Raw genomic sequence first — 22,936 nt, 5'->3', positions numbered from 1 at the left:
CCGATCAGTCCAAAGTGGTCTTAAGAGTAATACCATTACACCTATAAGTCATTGCATAAAGGTTTGTCATAGTGCACTAACTCTTTTGCCATCACTTTGCCTCCAAATGCAACTCTGCAGTTCTCTATTGTTGTTTAAAAGCCTGCGTAGCAAGAAGCAAGAAGGAATAAAAGTAGGTATAAAGGTCATGTCAAAGTTCATCTACAGTTTCTGGTCTTGAGGCCATGTAAGGAGGTAATCAGATGACCTAGTGGTGGGACCATGAAAGAAAAAACATCCATGTTGTCCAAGTGAAAAGGATTATTAATCACTCTTTGTAAATTGACTTTCATGCTAAAAGACTTCTGCTTCACCTCCATAGAACACAGCACCTATCTATGCAGATGCCTAATGTTGTGTCTGTCAGAGAAAATAAGAAGGCTGAAAGCACTGTGTGAAAGTCATGTACATGACTAGTTTTTTGTTCTTTGTATTGACACCAGTTGGAATTATTACTGAGATAACTGACTTGTACACTGGTGTAAGGAATTGAGAGTGTGCTGTGAAATGGCTCGCTACTCAGAAGTGCTTGAGATACTGTCTCTCAGCACAATGATCTGTTATCCAATAGATAAACAACTATGTATATGAGAGTCTTCTGAACAGGTTTTAAAGACTTCCCTTAGCTCAATGATGTTTGTATTCCTAATCACGTTTCCTAAAAATAAAAATGGTAGTGATGTTAATAAGAGGTTACATGTACAAAATAAAAATAACTTTGTAACCGAACCACACCATATTTGAAACAGTGAGATTTGGCATCCTGATGATGATCTGCAATTCACTCTTGTCAAGCCACGCTTGGAGAGTTTTCAATTAATTTCTCTTCCTTCACTTCCATACCTCTTATTTGTGGAGGGTCTCAGGAAGCTACCAAGGACTTGAGGGGGAGAGGGAATGGTTGTTTTCTATCAAGTTTAAAGTTAGCGGGGTAGCTTGGGAAATTACAGAATCACTGAATAGCTGAGGCTGGAAGGGACCTCTGGTGGTCATCTGGTCATCGGGATCACCTGGAGGAAAAAAGAAAAGCAACTAGATGGAACTAATTTTTTTAGCACTTGAGAAGGGAAACTGGGAAACAGCCAAAAGAATTCCTGGGTTTGTAATATTACCCTATAGAAAAGAAGGTTAAAAATAGCCATTAATTTGTTTGCATGGATTTGCTTCTAAAAATCTAAATAGTGAGAATGCATTACTTCGTATTATTTCAGTCAGTTGAGATTGGCAGGAAATAATTTTCTACCTGCTGTCCGACCTGAACTAACGTATGGCAGCCCTTGCATTCTCTTCTTCATGACTCAGTACATAGCTAGGAAAGGCGAATGTTTCTTAGAAATTGCTTCTCAACTGACTACACAGTTTATGTCTCAGCTATTTTATCTCCTGGGGTCTAAAGGTGTTGGGGGTGGGGGGAGGATGCAGTAGTATAGGCCTACACAAATTAACTTGGTCACTTATAGCAGGGTAGTGATGGCATGTAGAGCTTAGTGTGGCGATTTCATTAGTTATTTACCCAGATTTCCCAAGTAATTTTAACAGTCTGTGGTCAATCATGTGCTGCCATGGCCTCTTCTAACCTTTCTGTATTGTGTTTCTGGGCCTGCATGCTGTTTGAGTACCTCATCCCAGGTCAGACTTAGGCTTAGATATCATGGCATAGGGAACTCAAAGGAAACATTTTTAAAGACCTCAGTAATGAGGACTTTACCCCACATTACCTTTTTTGGAGGAAGAGTGATCTTTTAGAGTGGTTCTCATGATTTTTCCTGCAAAATTAGGTTGTCAACTCCAGAGAGGACTTCCCTTTTATCAAAAAAGATGATTTTATTAATATTAGAAATTCGCTCCTGAAGAAATGAGGAAAGACATGAACCAAAGCAAGTTCCACAGTATTGAAAGAAACACAAATTCAAAATCACATTTTTTCACATAAGCCTTCTCATTCCTAACATCTTTCTGGTGAAGCATTACTGATTTTGCAAAAGTGAAGAAGCAGATATATATCTATGATAAACTTTCTTGCCATTCTCACACTTTCTACTCTGGATTGGTGAGAGGTTTCTGGTCCTAGCAGATTAGCTAACTGTTCTTGTTATTCACCAGAAGTTTTCAATTCCTTACCCGACAACGCCTTTCCAGCAAAGTAAGGGTGAAAGTAGCATGTAATTGCTCCTTAGTCTAGTCCCTTTTTCTTTACATTCTGTTTGTGTTAGAATAAATGGAAATATCTAGAACAGAGTGTAATTAAACTGAATTTGATATAATTATCCATTAAAATATTTTCTGGTACTTTTTTTAAAAATTTCTTATGTGCATATTTGAAAGATACTTTTACAAATATGTAATTCTGTTGCAAGCATGAATTATGTGGTAGGTTGGGGGGTAAATGGGATATTCAAAAACACACTCTTGCAGGCTGTTGGATTTGATTTTCAGAGTTCACTTTATTTTCTGCTGTCACCCTAGCTGTTGAAGGACACATAATTCACTGGATTGAAAGCAAAGCCTCATTCGGTGATGAAAGTAGCCACCAAGCCTACTTGCAGGACCAGTTTTGGAGCTACTGGAACAGGTACATTTCTGTTATTTTTCCTTATAGATAAATAGGACTGCATTTTCAAAAGAAGTTACTGGAAAAAAACACTACTAACTTTTGTATTAAGCCATGTGAACAAAATACATGTTACTAATCTGGCATTTTGAATGTCATTAATTAGTATGTCAAGTTGGAATGCTGAAATATTTGTGAAGAATTCACATCATAATTGGTAACATGCAGCAGATATATATGGTGATTTTACAATGATGCTAGATGACAGAATAAGTTACTTTGGCACAGAAGTTATGTGACAATTTTTTTAGTACCTGACTTTGAAGGAAGATTTTGCTGTAACATTTTGTAACACGTGCAAGGTGCCAAATTTGCTATAAAATCTGCACAAACCAAGTGGGCTTTGTGTGTAAAGAACTTTACTGCTCCTTGTCATTGTATCTAGGACAATATTGTTTCACTGTTTGGGGTTTTTTATGAAGTAATTTTTTAATGTTATTTATGTTTTAAACAGTAATAACAATTATCTTGAAGGTAAGAAAATGTAGTAAGTATTTGTAGGAACATGAGGAGGGAAATGAGTTACGCCAGACAGAATTTTTTAACGTGTTGATAGTATTGGTATAAAGATCTTTTCTTTTAAAGATGGTTAAAATAGTTTTGCTTTATTCTTATACAGGTCATTATTGTATATATTTATGTACCTTTCCATGGTACTAGAAGCCTCATTTCTCTTCCAAAAAAAATCCTAAACAAGGTGCTTTATCTTCAATTCTACTTTTTATGTGGTGGAACCCTAAGCAAGGCAAGGTAGTGAGTAAGTGAGATAAATGGAAGTTGTAATTAAGGATTTTTAAAAGCATAAATTTAGAAGTCTTTAGTGTTCACAAGAGAGCATCAATAAAATCTGAGGGATAGTGGAGAAGATGGCACAAACGCGTGAACGTGCAACAAATAGACAACGTGTGCCAACACCAGAGGCTAGTCTGGTGACTGTTAGTATTTCAGTTAAATATGGGCAATGCCGGGGTGAAAATAGCTAGCCTTAGCTTGGGAAATACGTTAAAGGCAGATTCTATGGGAGGCAGCAGAGAAAGGGAGACCAAATCTTGAGAATAACATTGTCAGAGTTCGGAATTATGCTCTGCAGCAACGTTCTTGATAACCATGAGAAGGACCTGCTCTTATTTGACGTTCCCAGAAAGCAGTAACTTGGAAAAATTGAATCAAGGTAATGGGAACCTCAGGAAGACTGTCAGTTGTTCGATAACGATACTATACTACAGGAAATTGGTAGAAATGAGTTTGTGAAGCTTATAACCAGAATACAAGACTTAAAAAGAAATTTGAGTATATACAATATCTAGGCAAATGGTGAGAATGGCAGGAAAGAATCTGATGCAAATGGTGCTGAACTTGCACATCAGCGTAAGTAAGAGGAGATGGAGCAGCTCAGGCTGGGAGGAGGCCATTAGATGTACTGACTGATATCTTTTCTGAGGAGAAAGGATGCATTTGAAGGGATCCATGATGGTATCAGAAAAAGCAGCTCCAAGAAGTGAATTCTAAATAGATAACATGAGCACACAGATACTAAGTTGAGATGAGGTGAAAGTTGAGCAGACAAGTAGGTTGAAGGCACTGATCTTTTTGTTTGCAGTAAAATTGCTATTGCAAAGGTGAAGTTGTAGTTTCTGCCTTTTTTTGTGCTGAACAAAATGACTATCCACGTTTTGGTTTGAACTATAAAATGTGTAAAATATTTGAGAATATTGTGTACTATTTGAATCTGACATTTCCGAGAGAAACTTCTCTTATGCTTTTATCAGGAAACCAAGACATAGCTAACTTTGTTTTAATTTTATCATGTACTAATTAATATCGCAACTTCAAAAATGGAATTAAATCTCTCACTGAGCTGTTAATCAAGTACCTTTAATGTTGCAAAAGCTACTCTGGATTGATATGTGTATCAATAAGACTGTTTTGGAAGTAGCTTTGAGATTTTGCCAAATCTTCTGTTATAGCTGTTCATATTGAAAACAACTACAAAAATTGTTGATTCTTAAATATAGTGACTTTATATTCATATAAAGGAAACTAGAAATCTCCTTAGTGAGATTTGTGACTGCCCAAATCCAGAATTTAGTGATAGCTTAAATACGGAAATTAGGCAGATTTCTCTGGGTTTTTTTTAAAGAACGAATCCTGTTAGTTTTAATTTTGCTTGGTCAAACTAACAGTATCACAACATCTTCTGAAATGAATTCTGAGTTACTTCAGCTTCTTCTAATTTGACAATTGGGTTAGTAAACCCTTGTTGGCAGATAAGGTTGCATTTAGGTGAGACAGTTAACTTTTCATTGCTCTCTGAAAGGACACAGGTGTAGCTGCACAAACTGTGAATCAATTTTGTATGATTTAATCAGCCTATTCATGGATCTCTCAAGTCAATTCACTGCACCTGTGTGTCTCCTTTCCTCTTGAAGGAGGAATCACTTGGAGAAGCATCAGCAGTTCACAAGAGACATGTCATGACACTCAGCTGATAGTTTAGGGTTTTGTAAACCTGATCTGTTGGTTGAACTTAAAGCCAAAGTGAAATTGGAGAGAAAACCTGTAACATCACCTGTTAGATGTGGATAGAAGTATGTGTCTAGATACTTTAAAAGGAATGAAGGTGAGAGGTTTTAGACCTTTTCCATACAGCTTTTTTATTGTTTGCTTGAAAAGTAGGAGTGAAACTGGAAAAGTTTCTAGGTTTTTTCCCCCATGTCTGTCATAGATGTAAGTTTAATTCTGCACACAATCTGACTGAAGGCTTTGAACGTAGCTGTGGTTTGGTTGCTGTTATGTGTGTATTTCATTAAATCCTGTACTCTGTGCTAACTAAGTCTGTGAGTGTCTTAAATTGGTCTGTACTGACAGGAAAGAAATGGCACTTTCTCATTTAACAGAACAGCTCCCTAGATGCAGTCAACCATGTCTGTTCACCTCGGTGCAAAAGAACACCTTTTTATTACTCCGAGTTCTGCAGGGACAGCTTAGCAAGGTTTTTTATGGCTCATACATCAATGGTATTGTTAAGCAATTTTCAGTTGCAGTGCTGCACTGCAACCTCATCTTCAAATTAAGCTTCACATTAAAAATGTACAAAGTGTACCTTGTCAGTGGGTTTGCACAGTTGTAATTTAAGGTGCTGTTTAGATATTGAGAATTTTCAATAATAAAAAAACAGGAAAAGGCAAGTTTGGTCTTGCATATTCCCAGACTGATTTTGCAGAGTGATGTTTTAGAAAAAAGCTATTTTATATACTGAACAAACTTAGTGTAAAATGATTCATGTACTTGCAGAATCTCTTCCCTCAATATGTTTGTTCCTTCAAAGTGGTGCCATCCACTGAGCAGGCTATAGCTTTCACTGCCACTGGGTAAACAAGACAACTGCATGTGCAAAATATAATTGCTTTGTGCATGTGTAGTAGATACCACACTTTTCGTTGTTCACTGTCCTACATTGATGTATTTCTTGTAACCATGAGAATAAAAACTGTTGAATAGTCTATGTGACCAAAGGTAATTTGGAGAGCATGAGCAGGATGTAACACAGATTGTAGTTTAAAACAGGGTCTGAGAACATGCTGTAAATTATTTTAGGATTTAAATGAATGCTGCTGTTTCTTTTTTTCTCCTAGTGTCTAATTTTGTATTTTTTTTCTAACTTAAATTAAAAATTGGAGTCCTGGCTGTAAAAGTCTGTTAGTCAGAGCTGATAGGCATGACTCCTGTTTTCTAAGAGGCATATAGAGATCAGCAACACACGGTTTGAATAGTAATTAGTGGGTGCACTGTCAGTGACTTGCTGTAAGAAGATATAAACTCAAATACAGTAATTTACATTTCCTATCTTCTGCAAGCCTGGCGAAGGCATATGTACGTTCTAGAATGTAATTTCTGGAGAGTCCCAGGAGAAAGCTTGACGCCATTATTAGCTAAAGAAACTTTACTATATGTGAGGAAGACCGTAGGAAAATGTCATATTTGACACTGATATTAAACTAAAGGTAATTTCGCACAGTGAAAGAGAAGCATTTCATCTTCTCTTTGAATAAGAATGGTAAGTCATCCCTGTACTAAATTCCTTCCCCCATTTGCTTGTATTCTAAATGTTGTTAGTCCTGTGCTTCTGCTTTTTTGAAAGAATAAATAGAAGCAAGTTTCCCATAAGGAATTTTAAAAGGGAGCCTAAATTCATGATTAAATGTGTTGTTAATTAATACATTATGTCTGATCTTGAGACTTCCATTTATAAATAACAGTTATAGTAAAATTATCAGAGTCCTGTAGATTAGAAAAGGTATTTATTTCAGATAAACGTGAACAGAAACAATGCAAAGGATTGTATTTCAGTCACAAACAAAGTCGATGTGTTCTTAGGATTTCTTGGGAAGAGTGTTCTGTTCAAATTCATTTGTACTTGACTGTAACGATGAATCATATGTGAGCAAAGGCTGAATCAGAACATCAGAACAATATGCTTTTTTTTTCTGTTCAGCTGTTTAAAATGGTTTGACATGTAACTGTGAAGACTGTTTAAGTAATAATTGCTGTCTGATTGTAGGTGGTTGGGGAAGAGGGAGTTATGCCGTATTTTTATGGATGTCTGTTCTATACCAAGATCAATATTCTCCAATTGCAAATGGTTTAAAAAGTTGTACTGGTGAGTTGAAAACCAGTAGTATAACAACTTGACTTGGAGGAAACCTTGGGAGTTGCATTTGTCAAGTGGCTAGGAAAACTGTTCATGCATACCCTGTATCCAAAGCTTCATTGGCAGCCCAAACATAAAGAACTGAAAGGTCATTCTTCTTCTTGCAGTATGATGGTTTGTTGACATATTTTGACACACTGGTACAATGCTGAAAGGTTTTGACCTTCCTGCAACACTGAGGGACTTAGGGTTTGTTTAGCTTGTAGATTTTCACACATGCTGGGTTTTACTCTGCTCCCTCCTGGCTCCACTTGAATTAGTAAATTAATCTTAAACAAAAATGGATGTAGATAGAAGAGAGAGTTTATGATGATTTTTGCCACTTAGGACTATATATAGATAAGTTTCTTCAAAAGTAATTCACTTTTTTAAAATTTGCCATTCTAACTTGCTAACGTTAGTAGCACTGAGTAAGACACATTTGTTTACAGAAAAGAAGAGAATCAAAAGCAGTGAAGAGTGTCATTTTCTGATAGTTTACTGATTCAGTAGTTTAATTTGTGAAGGTGATAAAATTCTGTGTTCTTCTGCGAGATAAATGGAGATATATGTGTACACTCACACACATACATACACATATATAGGCATACCTCTGCCCTTCACAAATGTTCTAGATACATTTAGCTTATTTCCAACAGCATTTGACAAGAACCATGGTTATCTTTATTTCATGACACATGAACACTATAGAAGTCAACATGTAGTTTATGAAAAATAAAAGTGTGTTTTTACTTTAGCTCTAAAGTAATGTTTTTAGATTTTACCAGTCATCCCCTCTTTAACAAAGTGATTGAATAACGGAGCACGAAGACATTTTCCATTGAGACCATGGCTCATGCCTAGAATTGCCATAATGTTAATTGTTTGACTGAGCATTGTAGGTTGTTTTATTTTGTATCAATACTAATTCATGTCAAAGCAAAGAAAGAACAGACCATACTATATTCATACTCACATTTACATTTGAATGATTGATATTAATTAAGTATATATTTTCATGCATTGTTCTCCTTAGATATTGTATTTAATATGGATATGAAATTGGGTTTTTCTTTATAATTTAATTCTATTACTTAAGCCTCTTTCACTGCTAGATTGTTACATTCTCGCTTAAAAAGTAGTAAATGAAGCACTACGTAGCTTTGTTTAAATTATTTTTTCCTTATATTTTTCTGTACTGTCTTAAATATTATCATGTCACAGGAGACTCATGTAGTGCAGATAGAGCATTTTCAGCTTCCATACACATTACTGCAAGGCTTCAGCTCCAATTTTCCTGGTATTTCTCATTCAGATTAGACAAGCATCTAAGTTTATGTACGATAAGAGCTGACAGCATAGCTCCTGCTATGCTTGCCAAAGGCCTGGTTGCAGACACTCTACTATGTCAAAGAATGTCAACCCCCCACAGACCTTACCTTTCAGAATTCCTTGTAATTTTTAATTGACATTTACATCTGACATTTTCAATGTATTTCTTAGTGTTGAGTCTTTATCTGTCTAGTAATAGTTAAAACCAAACCAAGCCAAAGCAAAAAGAATCCCTTCCTGTAAACTATGATATCATATATTTTTTATTTAACAAGGTCAAGTTGCTGGGCTGAAACTCAAGAATGACCAACTCCCCCTTCCTTCGTGTAATTCTATATTTGCTAGTCTAATCCATTTCAAATGAGAGTTGAGGAGGGTGGTAGGAGTATAAAGCAAAATTTAACTCTTAATACTAAGGAACAAAGCATAAGTATGTTATTATTCCTACATCAAGCACAGAAAGGATACAGAGATTTCAAGGAAATTTTAGGAATACAAACAGATTTTCCTTTGAGCCAGGTACTTGAGTATTGAAAGTGGTACCTTCATACCTATATTAATGCGACGTATGTGTAAACAGCATAATCTTGCAAATGAAGAGAAGATGGCAAGTATGTAATTTGGCTGCGTGTTGTCGTGGGTTGTGCTTCCTTGCCTTCAGAAATCTCAAGTTTTCATTTGGTTTAAAATACTAAAGGCCTAATGAATTAGTATGAGCATAATTATTCATCTATTAGAAGTTAGAATGAAAGACTACAGTTGATCATAAATGTCATAAAGCAAAGAAGTAGAAGAAGCATTTTGTCACAAATAATGCTGCTTTTCTTCTAATTAGTTAATTTACATTTTACAAATTAAGGGCAAGATTCAGACAGAAGATAATCTAGTAGCATATCATAGCTTTACTGACCTGTATTTGTATATGCCAAATTTAAGTTAATTAGAAATGTAGATGCTGTTTGTTTTATCTGTCAAAAAGCTCATCTTAAAAAAAAAAATCTAGACACACTTCTTCCCCCAACATTTATCATCTAAATAATAGTCTTGCCAAGATGGCAGCCTCATAATAAACTCTTTTCAGTGGAGTGATGGGTAATGAAGCTTGCTTGTGAAGGCAGCGAAAAATGTTGTCTAGCCAAATGTGTGAATATGATGGCTAGAGAATCAGTGGACTTTCTCAGTCATCAATCTTTTTAGTAGCCTCTTATACATCTGAATATTTTGATAGATGATCTAATAATTGAGTTATCTATCTTTCTAACTATCAGAGTTGCATAAAAATTATTCTCACATGCTATTGAATATTATATATATTGGGCATCCAGTAAATTTTTCAAAAAAGGTCCAAGAGATGGAGGAATTTAGTTGTGTCTTAAGCAGCCTTTAATATATTAAATGATAAACTACTATATATAGAATATAAAACTATTTGTACTAATATAGGAAAAAAGTGACTAATGTCAATAGCTGGTTACAGATAGGACTCACAGGAAATAAAGCACGTAAAAACATGAGACTGGTGAGGCTAGTGTACGATCTAAGAGAAGTTTGAAGTATAAAATGAGTAGATTCAGTAGTCCCTGGCCGGGTAATGGACAGCAGTCCCATTTACACACAGTTGCACAAATTCCTTGTGTCTAGGAAATCTTGGCTTAGGCAAAAAGAAATACAGTGTCACTGTGGAGTCCCAAGTTACCGTTCAGCCTCTGTGAGGGCGGTTTCTCTCGACTGAAGATGAAATTGAAAAGCCTATATTGAAACTACCTACATTATGTTTATTCTGGGAGATTGTACAATACGGATTTGTGTTGCCGGAGCACGAGAATCTGCTTTCCTAGGACACTGATCTTGCAGTAAAGGAGGCACTCAGGGTGTTTGGATAAGTTGCATTAAGTACGTCATCAGATGTGTCTTACTGGGGCCTCTGAGTAGCAGAGCAGAATGATTGTTGGTGTCGGTGTATTTTTTTAAACGCCACGCTTCAAACAGGCATAATATAATTCTTGACTTTGAATGCATTTCTGCTCCAAGGGTCAGGTAAAAATTATTTTAACAATAATAAAAGTATTTTTGCATTAAGAATCCTTTTAATACCTTTTAATATCTTTTTTCCCCCTCTGTGTCACCAGTTGATGTTCAATGACATACTTTTCCGTAGATTATAAAGTGTTTCTTCTTGTAAATTCTTGAAAACTATATGCCGGGGACTCATTTATTTAAGAAATGCAGTTACTCTGGATTACAGTATATTTTCATTTTTTAGTACTGGATTTGTAGGTTTCATAACTACAGCAAGGTGTAAAAAAAGTACGTTTTATGAATAGTTTTCCAGTTAGCAAAGTGGCATTTCTTTCTCTGTTCAGAACTAGGAGGATATCAAAAAGTTGTTCACTCTTTGCAGAATTTTAATGGAAGAGGTATCAGAGGGATCTGCTTTAAAGTTACTACCTCTTTAAAGGAGAAAGAGAAAGATGGATTTCAAGGAGTTGGATGTTATCAATGTTTGACAATTACTTTGTGAAATTATCATTGGGCCTCACTGGACATTGCCACTGCATGTGGATCTACAGATTTAACAAAGGTTTGGCTGTCTCACTGACAGTAATTGTGACTCTTATGCTTAGTAAGCGAAGTTCATGATGTTTAAGGGTTCTTATTAAACATGAGTAATTAGCTTGATACATTTTGTGGACGCATAAGGCAGGGCACTGAAATAAGATGACTTGAGTATCAAAAATGTAAAAGCTTACAATAAAAATTTGGTTCTGAAGTTCCGCACTTCTCTTGCAATAGTGCATCCCACATAAACAGTCTACGTTTTAGTTTTCAGTAATGTTTACATTGATTTTATGCAATTTTAAATTACATAAGTGTAATTGCACGTAAGCATAATTTAAACCTAGAACTAAGGCAGTAGGAAACAAATTACCAAAAAAAAGGTTAAATGATTCTCCCTTATTACTTTGGGTGTTTAAATATAAGAAAGCTAAAAATGCTTCTGAATGTATAAATTCATAAGCAATTAACTGGAATTGATCAAAGCCAATATTTGATTTATTTTTTTTTACTATATGTGGCTTCTTCTGACCTTAAGTAAATTGGCAGTTATTCTAGTTAGTATTTGTAGCGTGTCTGCTTGAGAACATACCAAGCTCCTATTCATACACAGTGTGTTATACAAAGTTATGTATAGATTTGTGTGTATAATTTTAGTATGTTTATATCTTAATTTAGGAAGGAATCTTCATTTCCCTCTCCTAATCAAAATAGCAAGCATCTGTGTTCCTTCTGGTTTGTCATTTGATTAGCATGCTCTCATCCATCACTAGTCTGTGATATGAACATCAAGAAATCATGTCCTTTTGTTTTAAATGATAAATATGCCTTTGTCATGAATACTTACAGACATTCCAAGATTTACATCTGAATTGTCAAAGCGTAACTGCACAGCTTCTGTGATGTGTGACATTATTAGTGGAATAAAGAACTTTTTAATTTTTCATGGATAGGCCTCAAATATTGACATTACAAGGCTGGTTTAAAAATTAGTCCGTCATCCCACTGTTTTTCTAAGATGTGTTGTTTATCAACAAGAGACAATCAACTGCACAAGAGCCTCTGCGGACATTCCTATTTGGATGGTCCAAGGCTGTCTCTTCAGGTTTCATTATTTAGGTCTGATGTCTAGTTAGCTCTTATCAAAACTAATGCCATCTGAAGTACCAGGCTTCCAGTGGTCACACAGCCAACATGAAAATTTCTTCAGTCTGACTAGTATTATTAAAGACAGTATCTCTTTAAACTTGAGCTTTGTTTCAGTGTCTAGATCAATTACATCTTGTAAATGCATTTCAATGAATGTTTCACTGCTTGTTTCAACAGATGAAATACATCTGAATTAAATTATATTCTGCACATTTTTAAATCAAAAAAAATGGTGAAAATGCAGGTGTTTACAGTAAAGCTTTACTACCATTCGTCCTGTGTCTTGATGCTACCAAGGCAGAAAGAACTACTGTATTGCTGGCTTCTCATTGTTGGAGTAGTACAGTAAGTTAAAATGGTTTTGAAAACAGACACCTAGATGGGTTTTTGTCAGCTATTTTATCAGCTGTTTGTAGCAAAAACTGAGTGTCGTGCAAATATTTAATTTCATTTTAGTTCCTACAGAAAGCAAGTGTTCCTTGAAATCTTTGGGTTCAATATGCACGATAAAACATTATTTCCTATATTTCTTTTCTGGTGTTGCACAAAAACTTGTGTTCTGAGTTTATCATGGTTAAATTCATTTTGTGTTCTAAGTGCTGTAATGCTGAAATTGAATCTTTGACATTTATAATTTCAAGATATTGCCATTTATAATATTTGAAATTTACAAAATAGTTCAGAGAGAAATTTAGCAAGGGATCCCACAAAATGATTTAAGGGCCGGTGATCATGATCAGCTTATAATTGCAATATTTTGTAATATCACATATAAAATACACTGCAATAGTTAGGGTTTTTTCAACTTTTTATTGTTCCTTACTTTAGAGACTTTGACCACAACATCTTGTGTAACTGAGTTAATTTGATCTCACGTTTGTTTAAATTATAAAGTCATGTAAAACTGATCACATTGTTTATGTCTCTTGAATTGGAATGTACTATTTACTTGGTTTTAAAATATTGAAAAGTATACGTATTTCAGGCTCTCCGTAAAAGAGTAATTTTGAAAGTATATTCTCATTTATTTGTTTCAAAAGGAGAAATAGCTTGCACCCTTTGCAACAGAGCCCAGTGCATTAAGTGAGATTTTCTGGCATACGAAGGATGCATGTGAGTTTTTGAGACGTAGAAGCTGTAACCCAACTTGAAGAAGACAATGATGGCAGTGAGCTTCTGTCCAGAGTTAATCAGCTGCAGAATTTGTAAACTGCGTATGTGTCAAAGTTGAAAATGTTAGCACTCTGATAGAAGCTTGAAAAGGTTAGACCTGATAAAAGCCATCAGCAGTTAAAGAAAGTGATTTATGGGAATGTAATGACACAAAATGCCTCATTTATCACTCATATATAGATAGGTTAAGGTTTCTGTGTCATACTTTAAAAACTTGACCACTTAGAATTGTCAAAATAGGTACTTAATTGCCCATCATACATTTCAGTTCAAATTTCCTTTGCTTGAATTTTGGTGATTTTACTGTTTTGCTTTTCATATGGTTCTTTTTAAAGTCATTCATATTTCATATTTATTTCGTATTTGTTTCAAATGGCATGCTCAGGGCTCTGTTAGAACTTTTATTAGGTAAAGCTGTTGACTTGAGTGCTATCCAAATCTTTTGTTGATTTACAATTTCATTCAGCCTAACTGTAAGGAAAATAACTGAAGGTTTCATTTTCTTTTGTTTTATACCACTAATTCTCATCAAGAGTTTACAGCTTTCTAATTCAATCCTTACATTGCCTTTCCAAGCTGAAATACGAGATTAAAAGTGAGATCCATCAATTGGTTTCCAGTTCCAGTCACTTAAGTTACTGTTTATCTCCATACAAATTAAATTTAATCCAAAACTACCAGTACTGTTAAATGATCCTAAAACAGAAGAAAAATATCAGGAAAAATGCACAGTAGTATGTTATCCTTTGACTGGTTTGATTTCAGGATAACAGCAAACAAGTCCCATAGATTTGAGACTTACTGGAGTTTTTTTAGCTGTCCACAGTTTCATCATAATGCTGACAAAAAAGTGAATGCAAACATGGGTAAATCCTCATTGGGGAATTATCTGTAAAATAAAGCAACTACTTTAAAGACATCGCATAAATACTAAAATACAGGTTCAGCTGTCGAAAGAAAAAGTGTGATAATGAAGTTTGTAAGGATTTCTTTTTCTTTAGCTACTTATCTTTTTTAAACTATTTTATCCTCTTATTTCTTGGGTTTTATACAGAAAAGCCTGAACGGAATAATTTTAATTTTTAATATCAAAAAACTTACCTTTTTGTTAGCTTTCACAATTTATGGCCCCAGTTGTACAGCATTCTGTTTGTTCAGCGATGACCTTCCAGGTTCGATTTAAAAAGAAGTCAGAAGCATTTGTCATGTCTGCTCGATCTTGTCCAGAGGTACCTCTTGTAATTATAAAGGACTAATAAGGTTGTTTATAATATAGCAGTCTGACAACCCTAAAAAATCTTCTGGAGAGCAACTTCTTTTTTGTGTGTGTCCGTCTTACGGAGAAAAAAAAATCTGTAATCTTCTCGCTTTTTGTTGCACTGTGTCTTTTCAACATTTATTTGAGAAAGCATAAAGAACTTACACCTCAAAAAACTTAACTTAGTTTTAAAAGATAAGCTGTATAATTTGCTCATTAGTAATGCCTTTTGAAAATAATAATATGGCTATCGTACAGTTGCACCCTGTATTTAATTGGTGTATATAGAAGCGGTGATGATGTACTTAGAAACATTGAATTCCTTTCACAGCGTAAAAAAACCTCCACTTATTAACACGTCTGTTGCAAAAATGTGTGATACATTAATATAGTGAGCCCTGTTTCTTAGAAAAAAAAAATCCAAATTAAGAAAATCTTGTTGTTTATTCTATTATAGGCATTATTAATGTACTGCTGTAAGTAGGTGTTATTACAGTGGTATTTTACATTATATGTCAGGTTTTTTTACAATTGACTTATGATCATTTTTCCCTTCATATGTCTTTGTCTTGCTTCCTCTCCTCTTTCCTCCCCCATTTCATCATCATCCAGCAATACCACTTTTTTATAGGCATATATATAAGGTAAACAAAAACATACTAAAACCAATGGAATTTGAATGTTTGACAGAAATGTTTACCTCTCTTGTAGGCTATGTAACAACACTGTGGTATTGTCAGGCTCTCATACATCATTTAAATACCCTTAGACAGCAAAAGCAAAATCTTGACAATTCAGTAATCTCATCATGTGATTTCAAGAAGGCTTTTTTTCATATCTACAATTGAGACAAATTTATGTTGTATGTATTTATGGTCGTTAAACTCAAAATTGTCTCATTTCATTAATTTTTAACATTGTGCTCTCTTAATGACTATGAAGAAATGTATTAAAATGCCTTAATTATAGGGCTAGAAGAAGAGAAAGCACAAGTCTTTTTAGCATATGATCTTTCAATTGTTCACTAAAGGATAAAGAGGGCATTCAAGCGTGGTTTAGATAACTGTCAGCAGTAATAAAATGCAAGGTAGTTTGTAGAGCCTTTAAAGACCTTTCGGGGAAATAGATTTAATTAAAAAACAATAAAATGGACTTTTCATTTCAAAGAAATCCAAAATGTTATAAAATTTCAGGATGTTACTGTATTAGGAGTAATGTATGTTTTCAAGGATGAGGAAAAATAGCTGTGAAAATATTCTGCAGTCCACACAGCAGTGGTAGCTTTATTTTGTGTGTGTAGATGTATGTCCTTTCGCTTTTAACACAGACTATGGATAGCATATTAAAGCATATTTCAAATTTTCTTAACTGAGTGATTTTACCTGTTTGGGGTTTTTTAGTTTGGTTTTGTTGGTTTTGGTTTGGTTGTTGGTTGTTTTATTTTAAATAAGGTGAACGTTTAGCTTCTTAATGTAAAATTGTGTTACCACAATTACCCATGGAACAATATAACTGACATACTGGCAGAAGTTCATTTGCCTGTTTGGTAGAGTCAGTAGGCTCCTACTCATCATAGGTGTTTATATTATATACTGTGAAAATACATTCCAAAGTATATTTCAAATTTCTGCTTTTTTCTTCTCATGTAATCAAAAATTGCATTTGCTAGTAATGGTTTTGGTTGTGTGGTGTGTTGAAAAGTGTAGTTAAGCACTTGTTCTGCACTATTGAGTTATACCACTTCTGGCAAACAAGGAGCAACTTAACGTGCATGTGATAGGCAGTGGTTTATAAACAACATTGACTGCTGTCTTAGAGTAGTTTTGCTCCCTTGCTTAGCCTCGTGCTTTCCTGGGGAAGTTTTTCTAAGCTGTTTTCTCTCACCCTGGTGCACACACATCAATTGCATTAACCAATTGGTTTGTCGTAGCCAAGTACCAAATGAATCTGCAGGCAAGTTGTCTTTGTGTAGCAAGGTTTTTAACAGATAAATCAACTTCACCGAAGTGCATTTTCAGCAAATGTTAAAACTCTATCAGTTTTGTAGTTGTAATTGCTGGCCCAAGTACATTATAAAACTTGTTCATAATGAAAATCTGACTTCAATATTTAGGGCCTTGCTACGTCCTCTAGTAAATTAAGTTTAGATTGTTAATTCGTATCAGTGTTCGCTTTGTCACTGACTGATCATAGAAATGGAAAATCATCCCTGTTCTTGGAGTTGGTGATTTTTCTTTTAAGAAAAATAAGGGTTTGTTTTCTGCTTGCACACGTACCTTGAGCTGGAGCACAAATGAGTAGCACAGCCTCTGTATCACACACTGGGCAATGACAGTGAGAGAAGGGTGGCTAAGATACTGCTGAAAATGTACAAATGTGTGGCACTGTTCGGCAAAAATGCCTAGCTATTTTCTTCATTGCTGGCCTTCCTGAGGCTCGAGGGCTGAGAACTACCCAAAACTACATGAGCATCGCAGAGCACATGCACAATTAGCTTTGGCAACCTTTCTGTATATGCTGTGCGTGTTTTTGAGAAAGAAGTGCCTCACATCATGCTGTCATTGAACTCCTTTCTCTTTTCATCTTGATGTGTCCCTTTCTTCCCACTCACCCCTCCTCGTGTTAGGGCTATTAGATGTGATAATGTTTCTGTAGAATACACTCTACAATCTGATATTCTCCAGTCTGCAGTTGATGAGCTCCTGCAGAATTGTTAGTTTCGATCGCTTCTGTTGGACTTTTAAGTCCAATAAAGTTCAAGTCAAATGTTGAGTTTGCTTGCTTTTCCTTTTTACCAGTCATTTGTTTTCTGCTCACTGAAGTTTTGTGTAGTTGGGTTTTTATGACTTTGTTGCCATGTGTCCTACCAGAGATGAGTGGTTTGCAGTAGTGACTTTTGTAACCTTTGGTAAGCACGCTAAGCTCTCACTGAATAAAAATTACTACTGTCCAGTATGCTCATTTTTGGGACAGTAATTTTTACTTTTTTAATGTGTAATGAAGTTATTTTTAAAATGTTTTTTCTTTTGCTAAAAATTACATTTCCTAGATCTAAAGACCTCTCCTTACTGATGATAATCCTTTATTAAAAGCAGTAGACATTTTGTATCGCTACTTCAAAATGCAACATTCAAGAGAGAAATATGCATTATCAGAGGACTGAAAGCTTAATCTGACTTGTAGGACAGACTCTAGCTCCTTACGTGTTTGCCCAGTAGTTGGCACATCTAGCCTCGGTACAAGCTGAGGTTTTCATGATGCCAATAATAAGATGACCAAGATAGAATAATGGTCTTCATTTACGCTGTTATGCATTATGATTCTTAGTAACAACGATTCTTATGCATTTGCCTCTGGACAATGAACAGGGTAAGCTCTAATGGCTATAAATGTACCTTCGAATCTCCGTTCCGTCATTGATCTCTTTCGTACTCCCAAACAAATAACTTGTTGATTCTATATTTAAAATTCACTACCTGCAAAAGTCTGATACTGCATCAAAATATTGCAAAGTCAAACTTGATTGATTGACCAAATTGATAAGGTGTTTTCTTAACTCAGGGTAAAAGACGCTACAGATACAAATGTATGTATATACACTATTATAAAAATCTCTACTCTTGTAGTAAAAGTGTAAACCTAAGCACAGATCTTCTCATAACTTTCATTTTCTTATCACCATTTATAGTGTGTCAAGGAAGAGAAAAAGAATCCAGGAGTACTGTCTGTGCTTTGGCATAAAACATTATGAAAACAACATAAAGTTCCAGATGTTTTTTGGCTTGTGTTAAGGAGATAAGGGATAGGATTCTAGGAAAAATACAAATCATGTCAAATTACCACTCAAATCATGCTTCTCTGCAAAATGTCCAGGGGAACAAGTTCAGAGAGAACAGTTTGTATTCTCAATCTTATGGAAAAGACTTTCCCTGTTGTGAAAGCACACCATACTGTCTTTTGTGTCCTGTGCTTTTCTGGCCCTTCTCTGTAAAATCATCACGTGGAGCTCTGAAAATTAATACCCTTGTTTGTAGATTTTTTTAAATTTAATTTATTTAATTGCCACAAGACCAATAGGGTGCGATGGCACTAAGACCCTTAACCTGCTCAGCCTCTGCCCTCTGCCTGGCATGAATAGACCACAAAATTAGGCTGATTCTAGGGAATTGGCATGGTGGGAGAATCCCCTTTATGTGTTGATCTCAGGGGAACATTTGCATCGTAATGTAGATCTTATCTCAGAATATGAGTGTACGTATGTTTGAATTACATAAATGTAACATACGAAATTTAAACATAATACTATAATGTTATAATAGAACTTTTTGTGCGTATCAGTAAAATAATAGTTTAAAGTTGTGCCTTGATGTTGATACAAATATTTCTTCCATCTTTACTGTAATAGTCTCTCCCTGGTTTTCCTATGATACACACTAGTGAATGTGTCTGAACTCAAACTAGTAAAAAAATGAACTTTTTAGAACAATTGAATGTGTTAGGATTCTTTGGTTAATTGCAGATGGGATGAAAAAAGCTGTTAACATCATGGGATATTTTTTCTACCTATGGAGAAATACAGTGTGCTGCATGAGTCTTTTCTATGACATGAGGGAATATGGGTAGAACATTCCTTTCAGTACCTCGCTCTGTATGTTTTAGAGTATTAATTACCTAGTCAGATTTTATTAGAGCCCATTGAGTTTTGCATAATTAAAATTGTAGCAACAGCTAAATGGTATGAGATGTGGAATGCAGAATCTTTGCTTTTGCCAAATGTTCTTCTCTGGGTTTTCAAAAAGGGAACAGAGAAGTGGGAGAAACTTAGAAGTCAAGTCTGACACTGAAAAAATAAATTTGACGTAGATGTGCATTTACCTTTATGCAAAATATAAAAGTTAAGCATAACAGATTTTTCTGCGATGTTGTTCTTCTACAGCAGCAATAATATTTCATGTAGGGTTTCTGGAGTAGTTATTAATTTCAAGATGCAAAGCTGTAGAATTACAGTAGCGGATAACTACAGACTGGTTTCTGTACGTCTGCAAGTTAAAGGTATCAGATATAGTGTGAGAAAAGTTGTTTATTGTCTAAATGCTATCAAATGACATGTAACTAAAAAAAATTGCATTTTGTATTGAAATAGTCTTATGGCTATCATGGGTGTATACAGTAAATACACATTATCTTACATAGAATCATCTGTCTAGCAGAAGTCTAGTTCTGTTTGAAGTCAGTGGAAAAACTTGCCCTGTCCTCAGTGTAAGTGAGATTAAAGCAGCCATCAGTATGAATTTTGACCTGTGTAATAATTTGGTCCTTTAGATTAAGTGATTAGATAGAGCGTGAGATTCATGATAGTCCTGAGACAGACAGTAACTTGCAGCAAATCCAGTGAAAGGCCGCAAAGATGATGAAGGGATCGGAGCATCTTTCATGTGAGGAGATGCTGAGAGAGCTCCAACTGTTCACCCTGGAGAACAGCAAGATCAGGGGGGGTCTTCTCAATGTAAAGAAATACCTGATGGGAGGGAGTAAAAAGTATGGAGCCAGGCTCTTCTCACTGGTGCCCAGGGCTGGGACAAGAGGCAATGGACGCAAAGGGAAATATATGAAAATCTATTGAAACATAAGAAAAATCTTTTTTATTGTGAGAGTTGTCAAACCCTGGAGCAGGCTGCCTGGAAAGGTTGTGAAGTCTCCATCCTTGGAAATATTTAAAACCTGACTGGACAAAGCCCTGAGCAACTGTCTCTAGCTCACCCTGCTTGGAGCAGGACTAGACAATCTCTAGAGGTCCCTTTTGACCTCAACTATTCAGTGTTTCTGTGTGGTTTTATTTATCATTATTTTTATCTGTATTACTTTTTTGAAAGAAAGTCACAGAGGAAGCGATGTCGAAATAAGTGGGAGAAAGGGAAATCTGAAGAGCTTTAGTCCAGTAGGCTGTGCTGCTATTACATGTAATGTCAGATTTCCTAGATTAGGAAATCCTTTCTTCAATTTTCAAGGTGAGAGAGAAAATTAGGCTGAAGAAAATTAAGAAAAAAAAAATTATCTGGCTGTTAATGTTCTACTGAAAACTAATTATAAGAGCTAAGCATCAGTATAATATCAAAAAACTAATTAATAGCTTAAACAGTAAGAAAACTATGAAGGAATAATTGAAGGAATGTAGTAAGCAGGAGGTTTTTTAAATCCCGTTGGTCTGGAGTTTGGGGATCAGGTCACAGAAGAGTACACAAATGTAGACTTACAAAGTTAGCAGTAACTGCCGACAGATCCTAATATGTTAAAGGTTGTAATCTTTTGAAAGAAGTTGGTTGGCTTTCCTGTTGGCCCTCCTATCAACTTTAACCTCCAACCTTCTCCGGCATGTATCACTACAAATAAAACTGCTGAGGTTTGACAAGAGGATATAAAGTCACTAGGCCATCGCACAGAGATCTCTACATGATTTTCTTTAACCTTAAGCTTAAATGAACACTGCTTTAAGTCAGGGTTTTTAATAAGAAGTCATAAACACTCGCCCGTATCACTTTAGTTTTAATAATTACTGTTTTAACAGAAAAGAGAAGAAATATACATAGTAAATTATGTTTGACAACTGGAATTTGGTGGTTTTGTTATTGGTTGTCTTTGACCATTACATGAATTGCTGTTCTTCATTTTAATGTATACTTTTTCATGCAAGCTGCATATGATACTGATATAAACATGGCGTTTGTGTACAGTGTTATAAATGCATTTTTAGCTCTTGATTAAAGCAAACCAGATGACAAAAATAGCTTATGTGTTTGTATTTACCAATGTCAGAATAATAATCTTTAGATCTGTAGTCACCTATGGTGATTTTGGCTTTTCTTCCTCTATAATTTTTTATGTGACTTTACACAATACCTTTTAACAGTCTAAGAACTATGTAGGCTGTACTTACTAAAAGTTTTGCTTTATTATTCCGCTCCTGAAAGCTGCCTGTATAGTGTTTCCATTTTGCTGGGGAATGGCCATCCGCAGCATTAACTCTTGCAGAATCCCTCTTCTTATGAATAACTTATCTGTGAACATAGGCTGTACCATATTGAAACTGTATTACGGTCCTAAAATTCTATTTCTTTCCAGTTCAAAGCCATACCAATTTAAAATTAGGTTTTCTGTTTTGCAGCCTGTTATTTCCATGACAAATTTTGTGGTGTTGTATAATTCTCTTCGTACTTTTTGTTGCTCTTCGATTCTCGTCTTTTACATTCACCCATATGTTTTCTCTGAGTGATTACTTTAGGGGCTGCGTAAGCAATCTCTTCTTTCTCAAGTCCTTCCTTTCCATGTCCAAGTTCCGTACCGTGTATGAGCCATTCATAAGTTCATCTCCCGACAAACTGTACTTTTGTCAAAGCCCACTTTCAATGAATAGAAAATTACCAATCTTTATCTGATGGCGTATATAGGTCTTCCGTTCTTAGGTATGCTTTCTTCTATTTTTAGGCTTTCTTCACAAGCCTAACTACCAGATAATGGGAAGCGCCTTTTTTTTTCTTTTGCTAAATAGCTTGCGGCACGCTAGTCAGGTCTCAATGGGCCACGCATCTTGCCTTTCTGCTGGTTCCATTTTGCTGCAACATTTTACTTGGTTTTCATTTATCCTTAATTTATTAAACATCAGCTTATTACATAAATGCTTTACGGTTGTAGATGCAGTATGTTATTGTTTGTAGCCTGGGCCTGTGTTTCTCATCTGTGCTTGGACTGTATCAAAGTGGTCCGTAGAAATTAGTTAAGGAAAACAAGCCTTTTGTGTGTAAGTTTATATTCATTACGTATACTGGAAAACTGCTAGGCATTTACACGTTGTAAGAGACTGGAAGAATGCATAGCAGACTTTGCTTAGATTTCTGGTGCTACCTGGGAAACACTGGATGTTGCTGTTTGTCAAACTGTACAGTATGTAAATTTTGAGGTTAGATATTCCTGGAAGATTAAGGGCTGATTGAATGGGGGTAGGAGGAAGCTTTTAAAAAGCTAAATGTAGTTTAGTTATTTCTTTCTCCCAGCAGGACCTTAGACTGCATGATTTAATATTGTATCAAGAGGAGAATAATTTAGCTAAAAATGTGTTGTGAAAGAATTTGGT

The 22,936-nt window shown here is 35.2% G+C and overlaps 1 protein-coding gene across 1 annotated transcript in view; it reads left to right on the top strand.

The window, feature by feature from the left end:
* Positions 1-22,936, top strand: part of LOC104288161 (chromosome unknown open reading frame, human C15orf41) — a 99,530-nt gene that overhangs the window by 36,423 nt on the left and 40,171 nt on the right. The window contains exon 10 of the mRNA XM_009886921.1: positions 2,506-2,611. Within this exon, the coding sequence (XP_009885223.1) occupies positions 2,506-2,611 (106 nt within the window). The remainder of the gene's footprint in view (positions 1-2,505; positions 2,612-22,936) is intronic.

The sequence above is a fragment of the Charadrius vociferus genome, unplaced genomic scaffold (assembly GCF_000708025.1).
Source record: "Charadrius vociferus isolate BGI_N301 unplaced genomic scaffold, ASM70802v2 scaffold14, whole genome shotgun sequence".
NCBI lineage: Eukaryota > Metazoa > Chordata > Aves > Charadriiformes > Charadriidae > Charadrius > Charadrius vociferus.
Note: the sequence above shows the minus strand (reverse complement) of the source record. Positions and strands in the feature narration are given on the sequence as shown.